The sequence below is a fragment of the Chiloscyllium plagiosum genome, unplaced genomic scaffold, assembly GCF_037043375.1.
Source record: "Chiloscyllium plagiosum isolate Xiang-an unplaced genomic scaffold, Cpla_swu_hap1 HiC_scaffold_10, whole genome shotgun sequence".
In the NCBI taxonomy this organism is placed as follows: Eukaryota; Metazoa; Chordata; class Chondrichthyes; order Orectolobiformes; family Hemiscylliidae; genus Chiloscyllium; species Chiloscyllium plagiosum.
The window spans coordinates 32,088,675-32,111,920 of NW_028270148.1; the positions used below are offsets into that span (position 1 = coordinate 32,088,675).

Genomic DNA, 23,246 nt, shown 5'->3' on the forward strand with positions numbered 1-23,246 from the left:
TTAATGTGTGAATGGACCTGTTCAATCAAATTTTAGGAAGGCCATTACACCATAGGAACAGAAGAAAGCTGTTTGACTGCTTGAACCTACTGCCATTCAACAGAATCATGAGTGAACAGACATTTCTCATGTCCACTTTCCTTTCCCTGTAACCTTTGATTCCCCTACTGACCAACAATCTATCTCAGCCTTAAGTATACATGAGGACTCTACCCCCACTGCTCCCTTTAGGAAGGAGTTCCAAAGATTCACAACCCTCTGAGAAGAAATTCCTCCTCATTGCAGTCTTAAAATGGTGCCTCTTTAATCTGAGACTACGCCCCTTTGGTCTTGTACTTTCCCAGGAGGGGAAACATGCTCTCAGCATTTACCCTGTCAAGCCCATTAAGTGTCCAAAATGATTCATTGAGATCACTTCGCATTCTTCTAAACTCCAGTGAGTGAAGTCCCAATCTGTTTAGCCTTTGCTCATAAGACACTGCCTCCGTACCAGGGATCATCCCAGTTAATATACTCTGAACAGTCTCCAGTGAAATGATATCCTCAAATGAAAGGGACCAAAACTGCTCATAGTATTCCAGTTGTGGTCTCACCAGCACCTTGCAAGGTCACAGTACAATTTCAATAAGCCTACCAATAATAAGCTACACATTAAGGGTTGGCCTAAAACACTAACAACACTATTGTGTCCAAATGACTGACTTTTATCCAGTCTTAATGAAATTAAAGTATTCTTTTAATGATATACATTGGTGATGCTTTTCATGATGCAGCATAAATTAAAATTTGCTGGGTAAAAACAGAGGGATTTGAGTGGAATTATTGCTCATATACAATTTAAAATATAATCTGTCAGATAAATTAAAATGTCCATTTTGTTGGTTACTGAGGATGTAAAGAAACTTTGTCCTGATTGTTAATTTGGGAACTAAATTGTTCTTCTCCAGGAACAGTTAGGGAGCTTCGTTACTTATTCTAGGCTCTCCTGAGAATGGATTAGAATAGATTTACTTTTCTCATGTCAGCTTCTTTTTTTGCTCTTTTTGAATTACTTTAAAGGGCCTCAAAGAATATAATTAACAAAACTATAGATGATGGACTAGATATAATCTTGCATTTCACTTTATAGTGTGTGATTTAATTTAAAATAAATTAAATGTTTTCAGTTTAAAAAATAATCATAGAATCAACTCTAATATTCTGTGCATCGATAGTCACAGATGAGGTGCAGGAAGACTGGAGGTTGGCAAACGTGGTGCCACTGTTTAAGAAGGGCAGTAAAGACAAGCCAGGGAACTATAGACTGGTGAGCCTGACCTCAGTGGTGGGCAAGTTGTTGGAGGGAATCCTGAGGGACAGGATGTACATGTATTTGGAAAGACAAAGACTGATTAGGGATAGTCAACATGGCTTTGTGCTTGGGAAAACATGTCTCACAAACTTGATTGAGTTTTTTGAAGAAGTAACAAAGAAGGTTGATGAGGGCAGAGCAGTAGATGTGATCTATATGGACTTCAGTAAGGCATTCGATAAGGTTCACCATGGGAGACTGATTAGCAAGGTTAGATCTCATGGAATATAGGGAGAACTGGTGGGCGGCACAGTGGTTAGCACTGCTGCCTCACAGCGCCAGAGATCCGGGTTCAATTCTCGCCTCAGGCGACAGACTGTGTGGAGTTTGCACGTTCTCCCCATGTCTGCGTAGGTTTCCTCCGGGTGCTCCGGTTTCCTCCCACAGTCTAAAGATGTGCGGGTCAGGTGAATTGGCCATGCTAAATTGCCTGTAGTGTTAGGTAAGGGGTAAATGTAGGGGTATGGGTGGGTTGCGCTTTGACGGGTCGGTGCGGACTTGTTGGGCCGAAGGGCCTGTTTCCACACTAAGTAATCTAATCACCGTAAGTAATCTAATCTAATCTAAAAACTAGCCATTTGGATACAGAACTGGCTCAAAAGGTAGAAGGCAGAGGGTGGTGGTGGAGGGTTGTTTTTCAGACTGGAGGCCTGTGACCAGTGGAGTGCCACAAGGATCGGTGCTGGGTCCTCTACTTTTTGTCATTTACATAAATAATTTGGATGCTGCATAAGAGGTACAGTTAGTAAGTTTGCAGATGACACCAAAATTGGAGGTGTAGTGGACAGCGAAGAGGGTTACCTCAGATTACAACAGGATCTGGACCAGATGGGCCAATGGGCTGAGAGGTGGCAGATGGAGTTTAATTCAGATAAATGCAAGGTGCTGCATTTTGGGAAAGCAAATCTTAGCAGGACTTATACACTTAATGGTAAGGTCCTGGGGAGTGTTGCTGAACAAAAAGACCTAGGAGTGCAGTTTCATAGCTCCTTGAAAGTGGAGTCACAGGTAGATAGGATAGTGAAGAAGGCGTTTGGTATGCTTTCCTTTATTGGTCAGAGTATTGAATACAGGAGTTGGGAGGTCATGTTGCGGCTATGCCGGACATTGGTTAGGCCACTGTTGGAATATTGCGTGCAGTTCTGGTCTCCTTCCTATCAGAAAGATGTTGTGAAACTTGAAAGGGTTCAGAAAAGATTTACAAGGATGTTGCCAGGGTTGGAGGATTTTAGCTATAGGGAGAGGCTGAACAGGCTGGGGCTGTTTTCCCTGGAGTGTCGGAGGCTGAGGGGTGACCTTATAGAGGTTTACAAAAGACAATTGCAACATTTAAGAGGCATTTGGATGGGTACATGAATAGGAAGAGTTTGGAGGGATATGGGCAGGGTGCTGGTAGGTGGGACTAGACTAATATCTGGTCGGCATGGACAGGTTGGACCAAATGGTCTCTTTCCATGCTGTACATCTCTATGTCTCTATGACTCTATAACTGCCAAGATTTACAGAAAATAAATATTATATCCTAGGACTAATGTTGAATTTAGTTTGATATTAATGTGTCCATATGAAGTGTTTTGCCCATTTGTTCAATCTGTTCATTTTAAAAGGGTTTGCACTTATGGTACAGTATGGATTAATAAAATTTGCAACAAAATGTCTGTTCCAAATATCACAAGGTAGGATATGAACTCTTTTGAACCGATGAAATAACCAATGGAAAATGTAGTGCGCAGATAGTTAGCGTTGATGACAACTTTTTGTTTCTTCTCCTTATTCTGATTACTAAGCAAAGCCACTGCCCACCTAGAATTTTATTGTATAAAAGCAATTTAATGGGGGAGTTAATTTTCATCTGAAAAGTTTTCACTTGAAAAATTAGAAAATTCTGACAAATTGGAGTTCAAATGTTTTGGAAAGGAAAGGCAGAGTTTGCACAGTGCATGATAATCTCTGTTTCTTTTGCTTGAGAGGTTTAAAAAGACCACTTGAAGATCTCTCCGAAAAGATAATGTTCCTGTGTTTTTTAAAAGATCTCCATGGTACATGACAAGCTGATGTTCTCTTTCAGGCTCCATAAAAATCTCCTGACTTGTTGCCAGCTCATTCTCATTCCACCTCCTCACCAACTCCAGTCCCTGCCAGCATCTGCTCCCCCATACAAAAACATCCCTTAGTCATCCATTGGCTTTTTCCTTCAGCTGGCCATGTTTCCACCGCAAGAAAAAAGCTACTGCAATAGAGCACCAGAAAGACCAAAAAAACTGGAATATGCCACATTGTGTAGGTATGTGCAGGCACAGTGTTGATGTCATGCTTGTTTGACATCCAAATAAAACTTGTCTGAAATGTTTGCTTCCAGGTTCATTCCAATTAGCAATTATAGAGAAGTCATCCAACATAAAGGTGTCTGTCAATTTGTATAGTGACTGGCATCTCTCAGTCATATCTCGTTATTCTATTTTATACAGAACAGCAAGCGATAACAGTAACTGTGCAGATAGAGCCTCTATTGCTATTTAAAGGCAAATCTTGCACACTTCTGGGTGACAGTGGCTCAGTGGTTAGCACTACTGCCTCACAGTATACTTGATCCAGGTTTGATTCCAGCCTCAGGTGACTGTGTGGAGTTTAGGTGGAATTGCCATGCTAAATTGCTACATATAGTGTCCAGGGATGTGGAGGCAGTGTGGATTAGCCAAGAGAAATGCAGGGTTACAGGGATAGAATAAAGGGGTGGGTCTGGGTTGGACGCTCTACAAAGGGTCAGTGCAGACTCAATGGGCCAAATTGCCTTCTTCCGCACTGTAGGGATTCTATGACTTTCTCTTCAATTTTGGTATCCACTGTCCAGTTCTTAGGACTAGATCCACAACAGAAATGATCATAACTAGGGAGGAAAGGTCAGCATGATGCAGTACAAGAACCATGAGATTGGCTCATGCAGAAAATAAAAAGTAAGACTCAGGAATATCACCACCTTCGGATCAGCAGGGTATCTGCCTAGAACAAAGAGTAAGCCTGTAAATTCAGTTGTTTTGTTTTAAATCTCTTGTCCTGGAGTAATTAGAGCTGACAAACAGGTGCACAAACGTGAAAATGTTTCATTTTGCAACCTTTAAATTCCTTATCTCAGAAAGTAAAAGATTCTTTTACAAAATTGTAATCCAAAGTTCAGAAACTGTCTTTTCAAATTTCCATTGAACATTGTAGAACTAAAACCCACAACATTCCGTTTTACAGGCATTAACAGGAAATATTTCCATGCAAAATATTTACCATTCTTTCCAGTGGGAGGGTTCTACATTCTAGACACAGCAAGAAGTTTCAGTAAGTGTAAATAAATTTGATGCCAAAGTTAAGTCTCTTGTGTTGTGCCAGACTGACTCATCTTGCCAACTTACAGGGAGGTTTCTACCAGTGGATTTGGTGCTATATGAACAAGGGACTGAATTAAAGTTTTCCTTTGATGTTGATCCAAATGTACATACAGACATGTGTCTGCTCAGTTGACACAAGAAAGGTAATGGTGACAATTAAAGGAATTTCATGAGTACTGTCACCTGATAGTCATGTGCAACTCACCATGTTCTAGCGATCCAGAAACCCAAGTAATGTTCTGGGTACCCAGGTAGAATCCTTTCATAGCAGTGGTGGAATTTGAATTCAACAAAAAGCTGGAACTAAGAGTCTATTGATGACCATGAAACCATTGTCAATTGTTGTAAAATCCTATCTAATTCAGTCTGTGCTTTAGGACGGAAATCGGCTGCACTTACCTAGTCTGGCCAATATATGACTCCAAACCCATAGCAAAAGTGTGATTATCTCTTAACTGCCCTCTATAATAGCCTAAAATTCCACTTAGTTCAAGGACATTTATGGATAAACAAGTGCTGGCCATACCAGTGGTGCCCACATTCCATAAAGAATAAAGAGCAAAATGACTGTACTTAGGAGGACCTATTTCAGCAATTTTTCAGACTTTTGACAAATTGGCCTATGGATTAAAATAGCAAAGATTCCTAACTGAAGAAATCTTTCAGGACACTTCAGTTATCAAATTTCTGACATGACTGTTTGGTTATACTTCAAAATTATACCCGTAAGGAAGGGTCGCTAGGGAGATACATTGCTGCAGTGATTGAGTTGCTCACATTGATGAGTGTGCCTCCGGGCCTTGGGGACTACTATCAGCACAGCTCTGTGCCTCAAGGATTGCTGAGCATTAGCTCACAGCCTTGGGATCTTAGGAATTGCTGTTTGACCAATTGGAGGCTGCTGTGGTGGGTACGGAGGAAGGAGGCAGCTAAAGGTGTTGGAGGGGAAAGGAAGAGGCTGCAAAGGGGGTATAGAGGATGCTGCAGAAGGGGGAATTGAAAATTGCAAGAAAGAGGGTAAAAATGCAATTCTAATAAGTACGCTACAAGGATGCAAATAAAGAGGCTGTAAGATGGAGTGAAGAAACAGTATTAAGGGGAATTAACTCTGCAGACACTTGTCTTTTCATGTGTGTGTGGCTGTATTTGGGATTGAGGGAATATAGTTCTATTTTAGATCATAGCTTAGCCGTTACCCAGAGTTTGCACTTGCTTCAAGAAAAAATAATTAGGGTCATAGTTTTTAACACCACGGAAAGAAGCCTTTTGGCCCATTACGTCCATGCTAGTCATCAGATATCAATTTATTCTAATCCTATTTTCCAGCACGTGACCGATAGCCTTGTATGGTATGGCATACAAGTGTGCATCTAAATATTCTTAAATGTCTTGAGAGTTCTCACCTCTATCACCCTTTTAGGTAATGAATTCCAGATACCCACAACCCTCTGCTTGAACAAAAGTCTTCATATCCCCTCTGAACTTCCTATTTATTACATTAAAACTGTGCTCCCTTAAGAGAAAAGCTTTCTCCCTACCTACCTTGTTTATAACCCCAAAACTTTGTATACCTCAAATCAGATTCTGCTTTTGCCTTTTTTGCTTGGAGGAAAACAACCCTAGCTAATTTGATCTCCTCTCATACCAGAAAATCTCCAACCCAGATAACATCTTTTTGTGCCCTTTCTAGTGCAATTCCTAGTGAATGGCGACTAGAACTGCACACTGTACTCCAGCTACAGCCTAATTAATGTTACAAAGTGCTCCATTATAACCTCCTTTCTCTTGTATTCAATACCTTGATTCATAAAAGTATGTTTCCCATTTGCCTTCTTAACCATCTTGTCTACCTGTCCTGCTGCTTTCAAGGATCTGTGGTCATGCACACCTCTGCCTTTGATGACTCTGCTTCCTAAGGTCCTACCATTCAATGTGTGCTTTCTTGCCTTGTTAGTCCTTCTAAAATGCATCACATCACACTTTTCAGGTATAAGTTCCCTTTGCGTTCGTTCAGACCTTGTGACCAGTCCAAATATATCACCTTATAGTCTAAGGCTTTCCTCCATGCTATTTACCACACCACCAATTTGCATGTCTCCTGTGAACTTATTAATCATATCACCAATTTTTATGTTTAGATTATTAATGAACACAACAAACAACGAGGGACCAACACCACTGAATATCGGCTTCTTGTCACAGAAACACCCTTCCACCATCACTCTCTACTTCCTGCCTCTAAGCCAAATTTGAATTCAAATTGCCAAACTGCCCTCGATCCCATGAGTTCTAACCTTCTTAACCAGTCTACCAATGGAGACCTTGTCAAAAGCATTACTGAAGTCTTATAGACCATGTCAACTGCACTACCCTCATCTAAACACCTAGTCACCTCCTAGAAAATTCAATCAAATCTGTTAGACATGATCTGTCTCTTACATCTTGTGCTTAATTGCAAGTGGAAATTTAATTCATAATAGCATTTAAAAGATGCCTTAAGCGAACCAGCACAGGAAGAGAAAATACTATGGAAAATTCAAGCTTTTGAAAAAGTAATGAAGCTGAATGGAACAGATGTACTTCAAAAGGATTGTTGTGCACATCAGGGCAGTTCTCTGGTTTGGAGCATGATACCCAGAACAAACAAAATTATATGGGAGTTACATCTTCTCGTCCCTTTGCAGGAATGGCACAATCATGAGATGGAGAACTCAGAAAAGAATAAGGCAACAAAAGAATTTAGGCATAAAATCTGGGAAGCTGATAACTCTTCAGAACCCTCTGGTAGATTAAACAGCCAACCTGCAAAAAAGCATCACAGCACATTGCAATAATATGAGTTAAAAAATAACCTGCCTGGCTGAAATCCTTCAAATCTTTTCAAATGACTTTACAGTGAAAGTGTTCAATAAATTAGCAGATTCAAAATACACTTTTCAGTTCCATTTTATTGCAATGTCCTGTTGTTTACCACACAACAGAAACTCTTGCAAACAAGATGAATATATAAAGTATGACCTGGTAGTGGTATTGAGCTTTTCGATGAATGTGCTTCTCTGGCTGGATATCACTTTCTGTTCCAAATGATTTCATTTGCACTTTGGAAGCTGATGTGTCAGGTACCTCAAACTCCACAGCAATGACTGGCTTCCATTCTGAAGGTATTTCTTGATCTGAACCCAGCTCAAGTTTACAAGAAAAACAGTGTGGATGGTCAGATGCTACAAGATAAAATGAGAGAAGTAGCATTTCACAGAGCAGTGAGGAGCAATACATTGAGCATAACCAAACCTTAGTAATAATTTTTTTCAAGATTAGAATTATCGATGGGACAGTATAGCTAACAAATGATAAAGATGTTAAGTATTGACATTACTGAAATATTAAAAAGATATAGTGTTGAAATAATAATAAATAAAAATCTGAACAATCATGGTGTAAAGTTTTACTTATGACAGTATGAATTAGGCCTGATCCACGTTCACACTTGTACCTAGTAATCTCTGACTCCCTTTTTAATCAAGAATCTATCTTCTTTTGCCTTAAAAAAAATTCAGTGCCTGCCTCTACCACCCTCGGTGGAAGGGGGTTCCAAAGATTCACAGATCTCTAAAAAAACAAAAATTCCTCAATCTCAATCTTAAATGGAAGATCCCTCATTATGGTAGCACTATTATTGTAATTACCGTGTTCTCTAGTTCTCATTTACCTTACATATCTCCACATTCTTGGTGAATTCAGTTTCAGTAGTACAAGTTGTAGTTTTCCTTTTCTTTGATTGTATTTTGAGAGATTTTCATTATTTACAGCTGAACAGGAGGGCAGATGTGTGTGTTCCCAGTCTCTATTGGTGCACTTCTCAATATAGAGAATTTATAAAGGTGAAATTATAAAGGTGAATAAATTCCTTTTATTCTCCCTCCCTCCCTTCCTACGGAAGGGTGTAATGTCTTCTTGGTACAGCCCCATAGCTGAACAGGTGATTCGTGAAGAAAGTAATTCCCATTCGTTTCCACCCTAACAGCCTGCTTACTGGCTTGGGAAGTGGTGGAAGCATCAATGTAACTTGAGATAATGTGGGACCCCAGACAGCAAAGACAGCCTTGCTGCAAAATGAGATTCCTTCCTCTCCTCCATGTGTGAATGGTCCTAATGAGATTCACAAACTCAGTCTAAATCTCTTCCATTGCAGCTGGTCCTAACCTGCAGTCCCCGCAGTGGCCACCACTCCCATTGGTACCTTTGAGACTGAAGAGGTGACAACCATCTAATAGACCAGAAATCTGCCAGGGCAGATACCTCTTAAAAGAGGTGGGAAACTCCAATTGCAGGCAATTAATTACCAGAGGAATGTAAAATATAGTGGGGACTTCCTTGGCCAGTTGAAGTAGGGTTTCTCAATTTTCTGGCTGATGTCCACCACTGTCCCATAAAATTTTTAACTTTATTTTATCATTGGATATCAGAAACTATACACTTGCTCACAAGATGACCCAATTTCTACATTCTGATTGTTCAGCAATTATATGATGGAATATACCTGCATTCCTATCAGGGAGACGATCAATCCTCCAGACAATTGCCTTGAAAGCTTGCTCATATTTAGCTGTACCAATGGTGACTTGCATTACTGGTTCACCATTTGTTGTGCTAACAGAGCCAAATCGAGCATTCCGATTCATCTTCGCCTTCAAGGACTTCTGTCTGAAGAGATTCCCAGTTCGAAATATCTTGAACCAAGCTGGGGGAACAGGAAAGCGTATCATCACATTTTCACAATACATAGATGATAGCCTGTTTTGGAGATTGGAATAGGCAGCGGACATAACTAGAAATGCTTGCAATTCTGTGTAGGCTCCATGAACTGTGACCAGACCCTTTAACAAAAAGGGAAGCTCAGGATTGTCACAGACTGTTTTGAAACGCATCAGCTCCAATCTACAGGCATCAGGAGGAGTGAATTTTATGACTCTAGATTTTTCAAACTCATTTTCTTTCACACACTTATGAACCCGGTAGTCAGAGATCTGAATCCATGTGCTATCCATATCATTTTTCAAATAACAGCGGTCTTTCCTTTGAAGCTGTAAATCATTAAGAGTCAAAAAACATTCAACATTGCCATTAATGAAGCACAGACAATAAACGTGGGTCACCACTGAAGCTTCAATCATTTTCCCTTCTCTTGAAAATTTTCCCCAGAAGTGATCCGTTATTTCAAGTATCATTTCTTGTTCTTCATAGCTCTTTCTGCGCTGTGTAAGGAGAGGTAGTTTCATTAGTTCCTCTTCAACAGCCGCAATGAAGTCTGTGAAATCCTTGTAGTCAGTTGTTCCAAATTTCAACACCTGTTCAACCTCTGCTTCATGTAGGACTTCGGTTTTTGGGTGATATTTTCGTTTTTCTGTGTATGACACATGTTCAATCTTCACTGTGTGGATCTTTTCTGATGCCTTGTAGTTCTCCAGCTTGGGTTTTGAGAGCCTACAATACGGTTGCAACTGAAATTCTTTGAAAGGTTTCTCAAGGCCCTGTTCATAATAGAGTTGTAAAACCCCCCCAGCCAGGAGGTTCAGATAAATAGGGCCCCATTGACGGGAAGACATCATATTCTTCTTCTCAGGGATCCTCATCATTAAAGGCCAACCATTTTTGTACCCAATTCTGAAGAGATTCCTAACATTAGGTGAAGATATTTGAACATGATGTTGTTTGTTTTCTGAAAATGTCTTTGAAGGTTGGAAGTCGTCTGCTTGTATCTTTTCATGTTTTTGACAAAGAACAGTTAGAGGGGAATTACTCCAACTTTTCTGGGGTCCATTCATTTGCTTGGGGCCATGAAAAAAAGTGCTTGTTGTGCTTGTGGTTGAGATTTCATGAGTCTGGTTACTTTCTTGTTCACAGTGAGAAACACCAGTGCTTGAAATATAACTCTGATTCCAAAATGGATTGGTGTATCCATTCTCATTATTATGTGGCCTAAACTGATCGGTTTGTGACAGATCCTCAAACTTAAAGAAACAGCTATCCCCGGATGAGCTTGCTGTGATTGGTGTCTGAAGTCCAGACATTGGCGTGGAAGGAAAGTTTGTGAATGGTGAAGAAAGTGGCGTGTTACTGCCAGAGGCAGATGTCCTGAACAAATGATGTTGAGAAGAAAGACTCAATACCAGACCATTGGATTTGTGCCCATTGTCCGAACTGAAGGACTGTTTTGGTGACTGGAAACCATAATCATCATCAAAAGTCACCCAGTTTGGATAATTCAGCGAAGACATGCTGTGTTTAATTCATTAGTAATTCCTCTTTTCACTATTCTGGAAGACTGGTTCCAGTATACCCTGCTGAAGGAACAAAATAATGAATAGTTTTTGTTTTACTTTAATCTATTAGTGCTAAATGTTGAATTATATCAGATAACAGACGTACAGAAGCAGAGGTCTTTTATTAAACAGTGGTAGCCTGAAGATTTCATCATTCCAGTGAAATAATACTGTGCAGTTTGGAGTATAAAACACCTTAAGTAACAACATAGGAGAAGCTCAAGAATATAATGTTTTGTACCAGATTTCATGCTTCAGTGTGTTAAATTTAGATACAAAAAACTTTATGAAAGAAGAACATTAAATCTAGTGATTACTTTAAAAAATCTCTGCAGGTTATAGTCAGCTGTAATTACATTTTTCCTAGTTTGAGCTCAAAACATTAAGCTAACTTAGCAACTGAATTTCATGCTAGTGTGAGTGCTAGACCACAAGCCCAGGAGGGGCTCTAGTGGTGCAGTGGTAGTGTCCCTACGTCTGAAACAAAAGGCTTGGGTTCAAATCTCATCTGCTGTATAGGTGTGTAATAACACCTTTGAACTGGAGTAGTGGGCTGTGAAGAAGGTTACTTTAGAGTATAACAGAACCTTGATCAGATGGGCCAATGGGCCAAGGTGTGGCAGATGGAGTTTAATTTAGATAAATATGAGATGGTGCATTTTGGGAAGGCAAATCAGGGCAGGACTTATACAGTTAATGATAGCGTTTATAGGGAGTGTTACTGAACAAAGACGTGAGGTGCAGGCACATAATTCCTTGCAAGCGGAGTTGCAGGTAGACAGGGTGGTGAAGAAGGTGCTTAGCACTCTTGTCTTCATCAGACAATGCATTGAGTATAGGAGTTGGAACATCATATTGCAGCTGCACAGGACATTGGTGAAGTCACTTTTGGAATACTGCGTCCAATTCTGTTCTTGTTGCTATAGGGAAGATCATTGAATCCCTACCGCATGGAAGCAGGCCTTTCGGCCCATCACGTCCACATCAACCCTCTGACCAGCATCCCACCCAAACCCACCTCCCTAACCTATTCCTCTAGCCCTGCATTTTCCATGGCTAAACCACCTGCACATTCCTGGACATATAGGCAATTTAGCATGGCCAATCTACCTAACCTGCACATCTTTGGACTGTGGAAGGAAACCAGAGCAGCAGGAGGAAACCCACACAGACATGGGAAGAATATGCAAACTCCACACAGTCAGTCACCCGAGGCTGGAATCAAACCCAGGTCCCTATGCTATGAGGCATCAATGCTAACCACTGAGCCACAATGTTATAAAATTTGAAAGAGTTCAGAAAAGATTTACAGGGATGCTGCCGAGATTAGAGGGTATGAGCTGTAGGAAGAGGCCAAATAGGCTGGAGCGGTAAGATTTAAAAGGGACCTGAGGGGCAACACTTTTACGCAAAGGGTGGTGCATGTATGGAACGAGCTGCAGGACGAGATGGTGGAGGCAGCGACAATTACAACATTTAAAAGGCATCTGGATTGGTGCCTGAAAAGGAAAGATTTAGAGAGATACGGGTCAAATGATGGCAAATGGAATCAAATATCTGGTCAGCAACGACAAGTTGGACCAAAGGGCCTGTTTCCATGCTGTATTACTCTATGACTCAATAACAGATTGATTGGAAAATATCTACACTACAAGCACTTTGACCTCAGTGGGCTTTGCACACAAATTAATTAACATGGTGGGAAACACTGGTGATTTATTTGTAGTGGTTAATAGATGGAAAAAAAAACAGGGATAATTTGGTTTTGGGGGAGGAATAATCATTCAGTTGTGCTTAAGAGTGCTTCTGGATATAATAAAAAAAGACTATCAGCTTCTTGGAGGGTTCGTATGGTGTGGTGGTAGTGTTGCTACCTCTGGGCCAGGAGGCCTGGGTTCAAGTCACCCCTGCTCCAGGAGGCGTGTAAAAGCATCTGTGAACAGGTTAATTAGAAAATATCTGGACCTCCAGCCATCAATGTCATGAGAGGTTATATCCATGAGAGGTATATTTAAAATTAATGGCTGGAATTCTAGATTATGCACATGTGCGATTATTCACATTACCCAATACAATCAGGTTCTGTCTGGCAGAAACTTTACCCTCTAACTGTACCTTGAATTACTTTAATCATTTTAGTCAAATTACTTCGTTTGGAAATTATTTCAAATAATTATCTTGTCTTGGAATAAAAGTATTTTCTACTGAAATTTAATTCTAACCAACTTGCACATCTATGGGTGTACAATTTACTCCCAGATGAGTTTGGTCTGGGTATTTATTCAGGAGGGAGGGTAGCATGTAGGAATTTTGCTACTTTCTTATCCCCAGCCCAGTTGAGTCCATAGAATAAAGATGTGTGAATCCCCTCCTGGCTCAGAACCGTTATTCCAGCCAGTGAGGGGCTTGCCACATGGTGAGGATAACAAACAAATTCCTTCTGGGTTACCTGTGGACACTCAGAGGAATTCTTCATCGAAGGGTGTTCCATATCCAACTGAGGTACCTGGCATTCGGGAAGGGAGGAGTGTGCCACCGAGTATAACACCCTTCCCTCTATCCTTGCTGCCAATCTGAATTCCCAACAGTCCCACCACTACTTCCACCATTGCTAACCTGTGCCCTGGGACTCAGTGACAATCTCAGGACTTAGTGGGTGCCCTGCTGGCAGGAAACAGCTGATGTCACTGCTACTTGATACAGTTGCCAACATTTGATTGGCCAGCGGTTCCCAGGGGTGGGACTTCATCCGAAGGCCTTTGATCTCAGGGAAGGCTCACAACTGTTAAATAAATTGACAATTCTTCCCCAAAAGTGGCAGTGTGTGGCTCTTGCCAACCCTTACTAGCAGGTGATGCCACCTTCACTTTCATTAAACCTGACCCATGAATTTTCTGATGGATTTAAAGAAACATTTCATGTGTTAGATACTTCAAAAAAGTCCCAATTAATGGTATTCTCTCTCCAGAACTATATTTCCAATGTTCCAACACCCTCTCCTCCTGAAGAAATTCATTCTCTTCATATGTGAGATTGCCCTCTCAGTCTTAAATCAGTATAATATTATTACTTATTTATTGATTTAACAGTATATAGGAAAAAACTTAAATGCAGTGGATTAGAAGGGAGTAATTAATAGAGTTACAGATAATAAAACAATAAGAGGAGCAAGTGAGGTAATCACAAACTGTTCTTTAGTACAATAGCTTTGTGATGCCCACATTAAACTTAAATGATTCTGAAGTAATTGCTGCAGCATTATGAAGGTGAAATCCACATTTAGATGCAGGGAAACAACAGGCAGTAATACTTTTTGTAATAACTAGTTGTATTTCCAAGGTTCAGAGAACTACAACCTCTTCAGCACAGTTTGACTGATTATCTATTGGCATTAGATACCTACTGACAATTTCAATGATATAAAATCATTCACTCACCCTCAAGATTTCAGGAATGGTGTTTGTCAGGGGAATTGAAATGTTGGGCCATGGGCGGTGGGGTTGATTGGTGTGGGTGTCCCAGAGATGTTCCCTAAAGCGCTCTGCGAGAAGGCATCCGGTTTCCCCAATGTAGAGGAGACCGCATTGGGAGCAACGGATAAAATAAATGACATTGGTGGACGTGCAGGTGAAACTTTGATGGATGTGGAAGGCTCCTTTGGGGCCTTGAATGGAGGTGAGGGGGAAGGTATGGGCGGAGGTTTTGCCATTCCTGCAGTGGCAGGGGAAGATACCAGGAAGGGTGGGTAGTTGTTGGGGGCATGGACCTGACCAGGATTCATTCCTGATAAAGGGCTTGTGCCCAAAACATCGATTTTCCTGCTCCTCGGATGCTACCTGACCTGTTGTGCTTTTCCAGCATCGCTCTAATCTTGACTCTGATATCCAGCATCTGCAGTCTTCACTTTCGCCAAGTATCAGCCGGACTCCACCCCAAACTCAGCTCACTTTCTGCTGAAACCTTCATCCCATACTTTTGTCCCCTCTAGATTTGATTTTGCCAAAGCACTTCCTTGCTGGCATTCTACATTCTACTGTCCAAAAACTGGGGTCATCTAGCACATGTCCTTACTCATACCAAATTCTGTTCGCCTTTCACCCTATGCTTGCTGACCTACAATGACTTCCAATCGTGCAAAGCATGAATTTTTAAAATTTTCACCCTTGTTTTTAAAGTTCACCTGACCTCATCCCTTCATATCTCCTTGGTCATCCCCAATCCCATAACCCTTTGAGATTACTGTATTCCTGTAATTCCAGTCATTTGAGCATTCACAATATTATTGCTCAAAGATTGATGGCTGAGCCTTCAGCTGTCAACCCAAACTCTAGGATTTCCTCCCTCAACCTCTACATCTCTCCATCTATTTTCTCCATTAGCATATTTGTTAAAATTTCTCTGTGGCTGAGCTTTTGGTTATCGATTGGTCATGAGATCTCATTATGTGGCTTGGGTCCAATTATGCTCTGGAATGCTCCTGTGAGGTGCCTTGGTATGATTATTGTATTAGAGGCACTGTATAAATGCAATTCGTTGCTGGTCATGACCCCTTTTTTTTCATCATTTTCAATTTTCTTCCCTCAACCCAGAAAAGGCTTTCAGATTGATCATTTGCAGAATTTACAAGTTTCCATTGAGGCACAATGTAAATAGAAACATGCCTGTTATTCAAAATGCACGACAAAATATTTTATAAGTAGTTGGTTCAGTGTTCCAGTGCAATGTATTTTCACCTTTGGGTATGAAAATGGTTGAAATAAGGTCTGTTTTCACTCAGTTTTGTTGCCCTATCTAACAGTCATAGAGATATACAGCATGGGATCAGACCCTTTGGTCCAACTCATCCAGGCAGACAGATATCCTGACCTAATCTAGTCCCATTTGCCAGCACTTGGCCCATATTCCCCTAAACCCTTCCTATTCATATACCCATCCTGACATCTTTTAAATGTTGTAGTTGTACCAGCATCACTTACTCTGGCAGCTCATTCCATACATGCACCACCCTTTGCATGAAAATGTTACCCCTTAGGTCTCTTTTAAATCTTACCAAAGGTTGGCAGCTGTATTGAGTGTGATGTTCAGATGATGATAAGTGAACTGAAACAGCTTTGGTCAAGTATGTCAGGATCCAAGGGCTGAGGCCATAACACAAACCTGAGATTGCTGGCGTGAGTAAAGGCAATATTACTCTGATACAGTAACAACTGCTCTTCTTGGGCTATATTTAAATGATTGAAGAGAATATTGGAGCCCTTTAGGGTCAATTTTATCAATGTGCATTACTGCAGGAAGTGTGGCCTGCCAGCCTTGTGTGTTTTAAGAGTTCACTGCAGCATTTCCTACAACTTTCCATGAAGCATCTGTAAGTTTATACCCTTTACAATTACCTCCTACAGTCTATGCTCCATTTGATCTGTTAGTACTTAGTGCAGATTCTGGATCAAAACACTTTGAACTCACAATATTGATATATCTAAATCCTGTAACTGCCACAACAAGGACTAAAAAAAGGCACCTGAACATTACCTATATAAAGTGTTTATTTGTGACGGTTATTGTTTGCTATCAGTAAAGAGACTTTTAATTTTATTGCTTGAGAGAAACAGCAAACTGCCTTTTCTGGTCTTTAAAGCAATAGTTTGGTGAACAGGGCAGCTGATCAGTTCACTGTCTCATCATTCTAAAACTATTACCAAAAGAGAAAATGCTGGAAAATCTCAGGTCTGGCAGCATCTGTAAGGAGAGGAAAGAGGTGATGTTTCGAGTCTAACTGACTCGAAACGTCAGCTCTTTCCTCTCCTTACAGATGCTGACAGACCTGCTGAGATTTTCCAGCATTTTCTCTTTTGGTTTCAGATTCCAGCATCCGCAGTAGTTTGCTTTTATTCTAAAACTATTGTTGTTTCACCAGTTTGCAAGTTGTGTCCTTCCAGCCACTTAGTCTGCCTTTTTAAGGTCTACGTAAAAAGAATACTGGTGAGAAACTAAACCATGCAGTCTATGTAGTGCTTGATAAGGACTTGGGACTTTTACAGGAAATTAAAAAGATGAACTTTAAACCCTGGATTGCACAAAGAGCAGAATTTGATATAAAATATATTAACAACAACAGAAAAAAGTACACAGAATTGTTAGTGTTTCGAAGGTATATTGAGAAGATTGACCAAGTTTAAAAGATATTTTTAATTATTTGGAAGGCTAAATGGGACAATACGTACTTTTGTGGAAACATGAAGCAAGCTTAAAGATAAAGCAGCTGTGGTGCTCAGCATTGAAAGTCTGTCATAAACATCAGATGCTGTTTCTGCAGAATCAGCTGTTTGAACCATAGCAATAGGAGACTGGACAGCTGGCTTTTGCATAAACCAGAGGGGTAAAAGCAGCCATTTTAAGACTGCTCCAGGACATAGCTTAGAAGGATATCAAGAATGTGAGTGAAGAATTAACCCATCAGTCTCCCAATGTGGTGGAAACTTCAAACATCCTGAGCTTTGAGCTGTACTTAAGGTTTTAAGCATATTCAGCTAACTTATGGTCCTAAAGAAAAAAGAGAATTTTAAAATTACCCAATGTCAAGTTAATGTACTGATCTGTGTGATGTTAACAATTGCTATGGTTCTGTTCGCCAAGCTGGAAGTTTTTGTTGCAAACGTTTCGTCCCCTGTCTAGGTGACATCCTCAGTACTTGGGAGCCTCCTGTGAAGCGCTTCTGTGGTGTTTCCTCCGGCATTTATAGTGGCCTGTCCCTGCCGCTTCCGGTTGTCAGTTTCAGCTGTCCGCTGTAGTGGCCGGTATATTGGGTCCAGGTCTATGTGTTTGTTGATGGAGTTTGTGGATGAGTGCCAAGTTTCTAGGAATTGCCTGGCTGTTCTTTGTTTCGCTTGCCCTATAATGGTAGTGTTATCCCAGTCAAATTCATGTTGCTTGTCGTCTGCGTGTGTGGCTACTAGGGATAGCTGGTCGTGTCGTATCGTGGCTAGTTGATGTTAGTGGATGCGGATCGTTAGCTGTCTTCCTGTTTGTCCTATATAGTGTTTTGTGCAGTCCTTGCATGGGATTTTGTACACTACGTTAGTTTTGCTCATGCTGGGTATCGGGTCCTTCGTTTTGGTGAGTTGTTGTCTGAGAGTGGCTGTTGGTTTGTGTGCTGTTATGAGTCCTAGTGGTCGCAGTAGTCTGGCTGTCATTTCAGAGATGTTCTTGATGTGTGGTAGTGTGGCTAGTCCTTTGGGTTGCGGCATGTCCTCGTTCTGTTGTCTCTCCCTTAGGCATCTGTTGATGAAATTGCGAGGATATCAGTTTTTTGCGAATACCTTGTTTAGGTGTTCCTCTTCCTCTTTTTGCAGTTCTGGTGTGCTGCAGTGTGTTGTAGCCCTTTTGAACAGTGTCTTGATGCAACTTCGTTTGTGTGTATTGGGGTGGTTGCTTTCATAGTTCAGGACTTGGTCTGTGTGTGTGGCTTTCCTGTGTACCTTAGTGGTGAATTCTCCGTTTGGTGTTCTCTGTACCCTCACGTCTAGGAATGGGAGTTGGTTGTCCTTTTCTTCCTCTCTCGTGAATCGGATTCCTGCGAGTGTGGAGTTGATGATCCGGTGTGTATTCTCTATTTCCGTGTTTTTAATGATTACAAAGGTGTCATCAACGTATCTGACCCAGAGTTTGGGTTGAATTTGTGGTAAGACTGTTTGTTCTAACCTTTGCATTACTGCTTCTGCTAGGAGTCCCGAGATCGGGGAGCCCATGGTGTTCCGTTGATTTGTTCGTATATCTGGTTGTTGAATGTGAAGTGTGTTGTGAGGCACAAGTCCAGTAGTTTAAGTATGCCGTCTTTGTTGATGGGTTCAACGTCCTGTTGTCAGCAGGTTGGCTATTGTTTCTCTGGCTAGGGCTTTGTCAATAGACGTGAACAGTGCCGTTACGTCGAATGAGACCATGGTTTCTTCCTTGTCTATGTGTATATTTCTGATGATGTCCAAGAATTCCTGTGTTGATTGTATAGAGTGTCTGGATCCGCTGATCAAGTGTTTCAGTTTCTGCTGTAGTTCTTTCGCCAGTTTGTGTGATGGTGTCCCTGGTAGTGATACTATGGGTCTGAGTGGGATGTCTGGTTTGTGCACTTTAGGTAGTCCATAGAATCTGGGGGTGTTGTTGCTTTCAGGTTTCATTCTTTGTAGGTCCGACCTGGTTATCTGTCCGTTTTTTTGTAGGTTCCTCAGTGTGTTGTTTATCCTATTGGTGATCTGTGGGGTGGGGTCAAACTCCCTCTTTTGGTAGGTGTTGTTATCTGGAAGTAGTTGTTGTGCTTTTTGGATGTACTCTGCTTTGTCCAGGATGACCGTCATTCTGCCTTTGTCTGCTGGTAGTATGATTATGTACTTATCGTTTCTTAGTGATTTTAGTGCTTCCCTCTCCTTGGTGTTGAGATTATGTGTTTGTCTTTTCCTTGTTATCAGGGGTACGATACTTTGTCTCATTGTTTGTTGTGTCTCTTCTGTCAGTCCATTGTTCCTGAGTGTGCATTCTAGTGCTGCTAGGAAGTCTGCTGTCTTGGCGTCCCTGTGGTTGTAGTTGAGTCCCTTGGCCAGTATTGTTCTTTCCGTATCTGTGAGCTGTCTGTGGGAGAGGTTTTTAACCCAGGTGTGTGTTGTGGTGTCCTCTTTGTTGTGTGTTAGTTTGGCCATTTTTTCTTCTAGTGCCGTTTTTTTGCGGTGTGTAGTCCTGTTCTGTCCTATGGTGACAGCCCGTTCTATGGTCTGGGTCCATTCCTGATTCGTGGTTTTTGAAATTAACGACTTTTGGCGCGCAATTTCATATCTGTATCTGTGAAGTTGGTTGTGCGCGTCTGTAATCATTACCTGGATCATCCTGAGTCCGTTCTGTCTGGCTGTGTCTCTGGCTTGTGGATTGTTGACTGGTGGTCTGTATCTGACACTTGATGGCAGGATTCGATTCTTTCGGCATTCATGCAGGAACCGGAGTTGTTCGTATGTGGTGCTTAGGCGGTTAGCGCAGGATTCCCATTTCCTGGCTTGTCGTAGCATCTCTCGCCCGTAGGTATTCAAATCTTCTCACAAACTTTGATGTTAACAATTTTCAGCCATGGAGGGAATGGGGTTGGGAGGGGAGGGGTGTCTTCCATTTCACTTTAGCATCTAGCATCCCACAATGGGATGGAAAGAATCAGACAGGGTCCCTCCTTTGATCACTAGCTACCAATCTGTCATGGAAAATATTTGTGTGGAAGTTCATTGATCTTGGTTTGCTGCCACTGATCATCCAGACTCGTTTGTGAAAACTGACAATATGAAAGGCCATTGGCGTTGTGAAATCATCAACACATGTCAATGTCTTTCAGACAGCAGAAAGGAAACAATCTCTTCAGTGCCTTGTAGATGAATCTTATCTTTTTTGACTACATCCAAGTTGTTTTGAGTTTCTTGGAGGGTTTTCAAAGTGAGATGTTTTCTGCCCTAATTTACTAAACTCGCCACATTAATTACAAACCCAGCACTAACGGCATCTCTCACATCTAATTTCTGCCCTATCTTACCACATAACATTTCCAAATTAACTTAGCACTCAGTGGAAATCTGCCAAAGCATCAGCATCCCTGCCATCTTTAAAAGGGTGCTACACACCCAGATGAACACTGGCAATCTGAAGCTGCCCTGTTCTACAGGGAGGTTTGTACATGTTATCGGAGAAAAAGAAGATGGCATAATGATTCTTTGACAGGGATCTGGAGGCACCAATGAAGAAGTGTCCTCTTCCCAGAGGACAGCCAGAAGATACTGCACCACCAGCACTGACCAGGTGTCAGGGCCAGCAGTGCAGAAACAGCAATACCTTACCTGCTATGTAAGGTATTGGTGCATGGTGCATTCTTCTCTCTGCTACATCACACTCACTCTCTATCTGTCACTGCTCCCTCCAAGGCTCATGCTCTGCCACTCCCACTATTGCCTACAGTATCTTCCCTCACCTTCTCTCCTCCTTCACTTCCATACCATTAATCCTGCTTTGCCCTGTACATTGCCTCCTTGGTCCTCATTTGGTATATTATCTTGCCCCATTTGTTTCAACACTGACAGCTATGCAACTCACTGTAATTTCATTCAGTCGCTCCCTTTTTCTCATTACAAGAGAAGACAGCCCGCAAAAGGGCAGAGAGAGCTTATACAGTTGAGAGGTGTCTGACACCCATGCCTTCACCCCTTTTAGACTCCTGGCCCTTGCAGAACCACGGGACTGCTCCTGTGGAGATAGTGAGACATCCATGACCCATCAAATGAGTATCACTTTGCATGCCGCCACCACCAGTCTCCCATTAACACCATTGTGATTTGAATCCCTGACCGTAATAGCTTCTCTCTCTTCTGTCTTGGATGCCCCATAATCCTTCTGAAGACTCTATGACATTTGTGAAGAGGTGGTTGGCTGTGGACCTCTCAGTACAAAAGTACTAAGGCCTCAAGAGGAAACATCAGCAAGGCTGTCTCCTGCACCACCCACCAGCCCTGACAGACATTTTTGGGGGAAATCATCGAAGTACAGTGTGTGGGAGTACAATGTGGTGAGCACCTCACAGTGGCAATTCCACAGCTGGCTGAGGAAGAAATGACAGCCCAGTCCACTGGCACTCAGAGGGCTGCTAGAGACCAGACCGCTGTTTGGGCCCAGGCAGGCGATGACCCTGTGATGTGTGCAATCAGGGACTGTATCTAAACATACAGTATGATTCAGCAGTGACTGCCACACATACATTGGCCTTCATTACCCAGACGCTGCATCCATGCAGCAAATCCTGCAATTGTTGGGCTGCCTCCATCAACAGGTCCAGCACCTTCAGAGACTGCTGGAGAGGCATACTGGTCACTTTATTGTGCACCCCCTAATAGTCAGTGGGAAATTTGTAAGGAGATCTCAGTTATCTGTAAGAATAATAGGGTGGTTATGGTAGGGGATTTTAACTTTCCAAACATAGACTGGGACTGCCATAGTGTTAAAGGTTTAGATGGACAGGAATTTCTTAAGTGCGTACAAGACAATTTTCTGATTCAGTATGTGGATGTACCTACTAGAGAAGGTGCAAAACTTGACCTACTCTTGGGAACTCAGGCAGGGCAGGTGACTGAGGTGTCAGTGGGGGAGCACTTTGGGGCCAGCGACCATAATTCTATTAGTTTTAAAATAGTGATGGAAGAGGACAGACCAGATCTAAAAGTTGAAGTTCTAAATTGGAGGAAGGCTAATTTTGACAGTATCAGGATCACTTTATTCCTGTTAGGGTGAAGAAAGGCTGGTAGATGTTGGAAATACTGGGTGACTAAAGAAATTGAGGGTTTGGTTAAGAAAAAGAAGGAAGCATATGTCAGATATAGACAGGATGGATCGAGTGAATCCTTAGAAGAGTAAAAAGGCAGTAGGAGTATACTTAAGAGGGAAATCAGGAGGGCAAAAGGGGGACATGATATAGCTTGAGCAAATAGAGTTAAGAAGAATCCAAAGAGTTTTTAAAAATACATTAAGGACAAAAGGGTAACTAGGGAGAGAATAGGGCCCCTCAAAAATCAGCAAGTTGGCCTTTGTGTGGAGCCGCAGGAGATGGGGGAGATATAAACGAGTATTTTGCATCAGTGTTTACTCTGGAAAAGGGCATGGAAGGAAATAGATGGTCAGGTGCCCCATCCTCAAGAAGACAGGGCAACACTGAGAGGCACACAGCCAGAGGTGGAAACACACACAAACCCTCTGTCCACTCAGGACACTGCAGAGGTGGCTGCCCACTCTCCTCCAAATGGTTTAGGTTAAGGAGAATCAACGTGTGTCTGGGAAGAAAACCATCAGCGTAGCTTTGGCCTGTCTAAATACAAGCACCACAGGCTCTTCCCATGAAGCCTCAGGACCAACTATCTTCCCAGCAGAGCTGGCTTTCTCACCCCAGCCCACCCCAGCTGGGCAGCACGGTGGCACAGTGGTTAGCACTGCTGCCTCACAGTGCCAGAGACCCGGGTTCAATTCCCGACTCAGGCGACTGACTGTGTGGAGTTTGCATGTTCTCCCCGTGTCTGCGTGGGTTTCCTCCGGGTGCTCCGGTTTCCTCCCACAGTCCAAAGATGTGCAGGTTAGGTGAATTGGCCATGCTAAATTGCCCGTAGTGTTAGATAAAGGGGTAAATGTGGGGGTATGGGT

At 41.9% G+C, this 23,246-nt stretch overlaps 2 protein-coding genes across 2 annotated transcripts in view; both read right to left on the reverse strand.

The window, feature by feature from the left end:
* The window catches only part of LOC122552715 (stonin-1-like), a 113,407-nt gene that overhangs the window by 80,245 nt on the left and 9,916 nt on the right, over window positions 1-23,246 (reverse strand). The window contains exons 2-3 of the mRNA XM_087990996.1: window positions 9,269-11,069; window positions 7,747-7,949 (exon numbers count right to left, since the gene is read on the reverse strand). Coding sequence (XP_087847122.1) covers window positions 7,747-7,949; window positions 9,269-11,006 — 1,941 coding nt within the window. The 5' untranslated portion in view covers window positions 11,007-11,069. The remainder of the gene's footprint in view (window positions 1-7,746; window positions 7,950-9,268; window positions 11,070-23,246) is intronic.
* The window catches only part of LOC148148930 (uncharacterized), a 45,988-nt gene continuing 40,325 nt past the window's right edge, over window positions 17,584-23,246 (reverse strand). Inside the window, exon 3 of the mRNA XM_087990998.1 lies at window positions 17,584-17,591. Within this exon, the coding sequence (XP_087847124.1) occupies window positions 17,584-17,591 (8 nt within the window). The remainder of the gene's footprint in view (window positions 17,592-23,246) is intronic.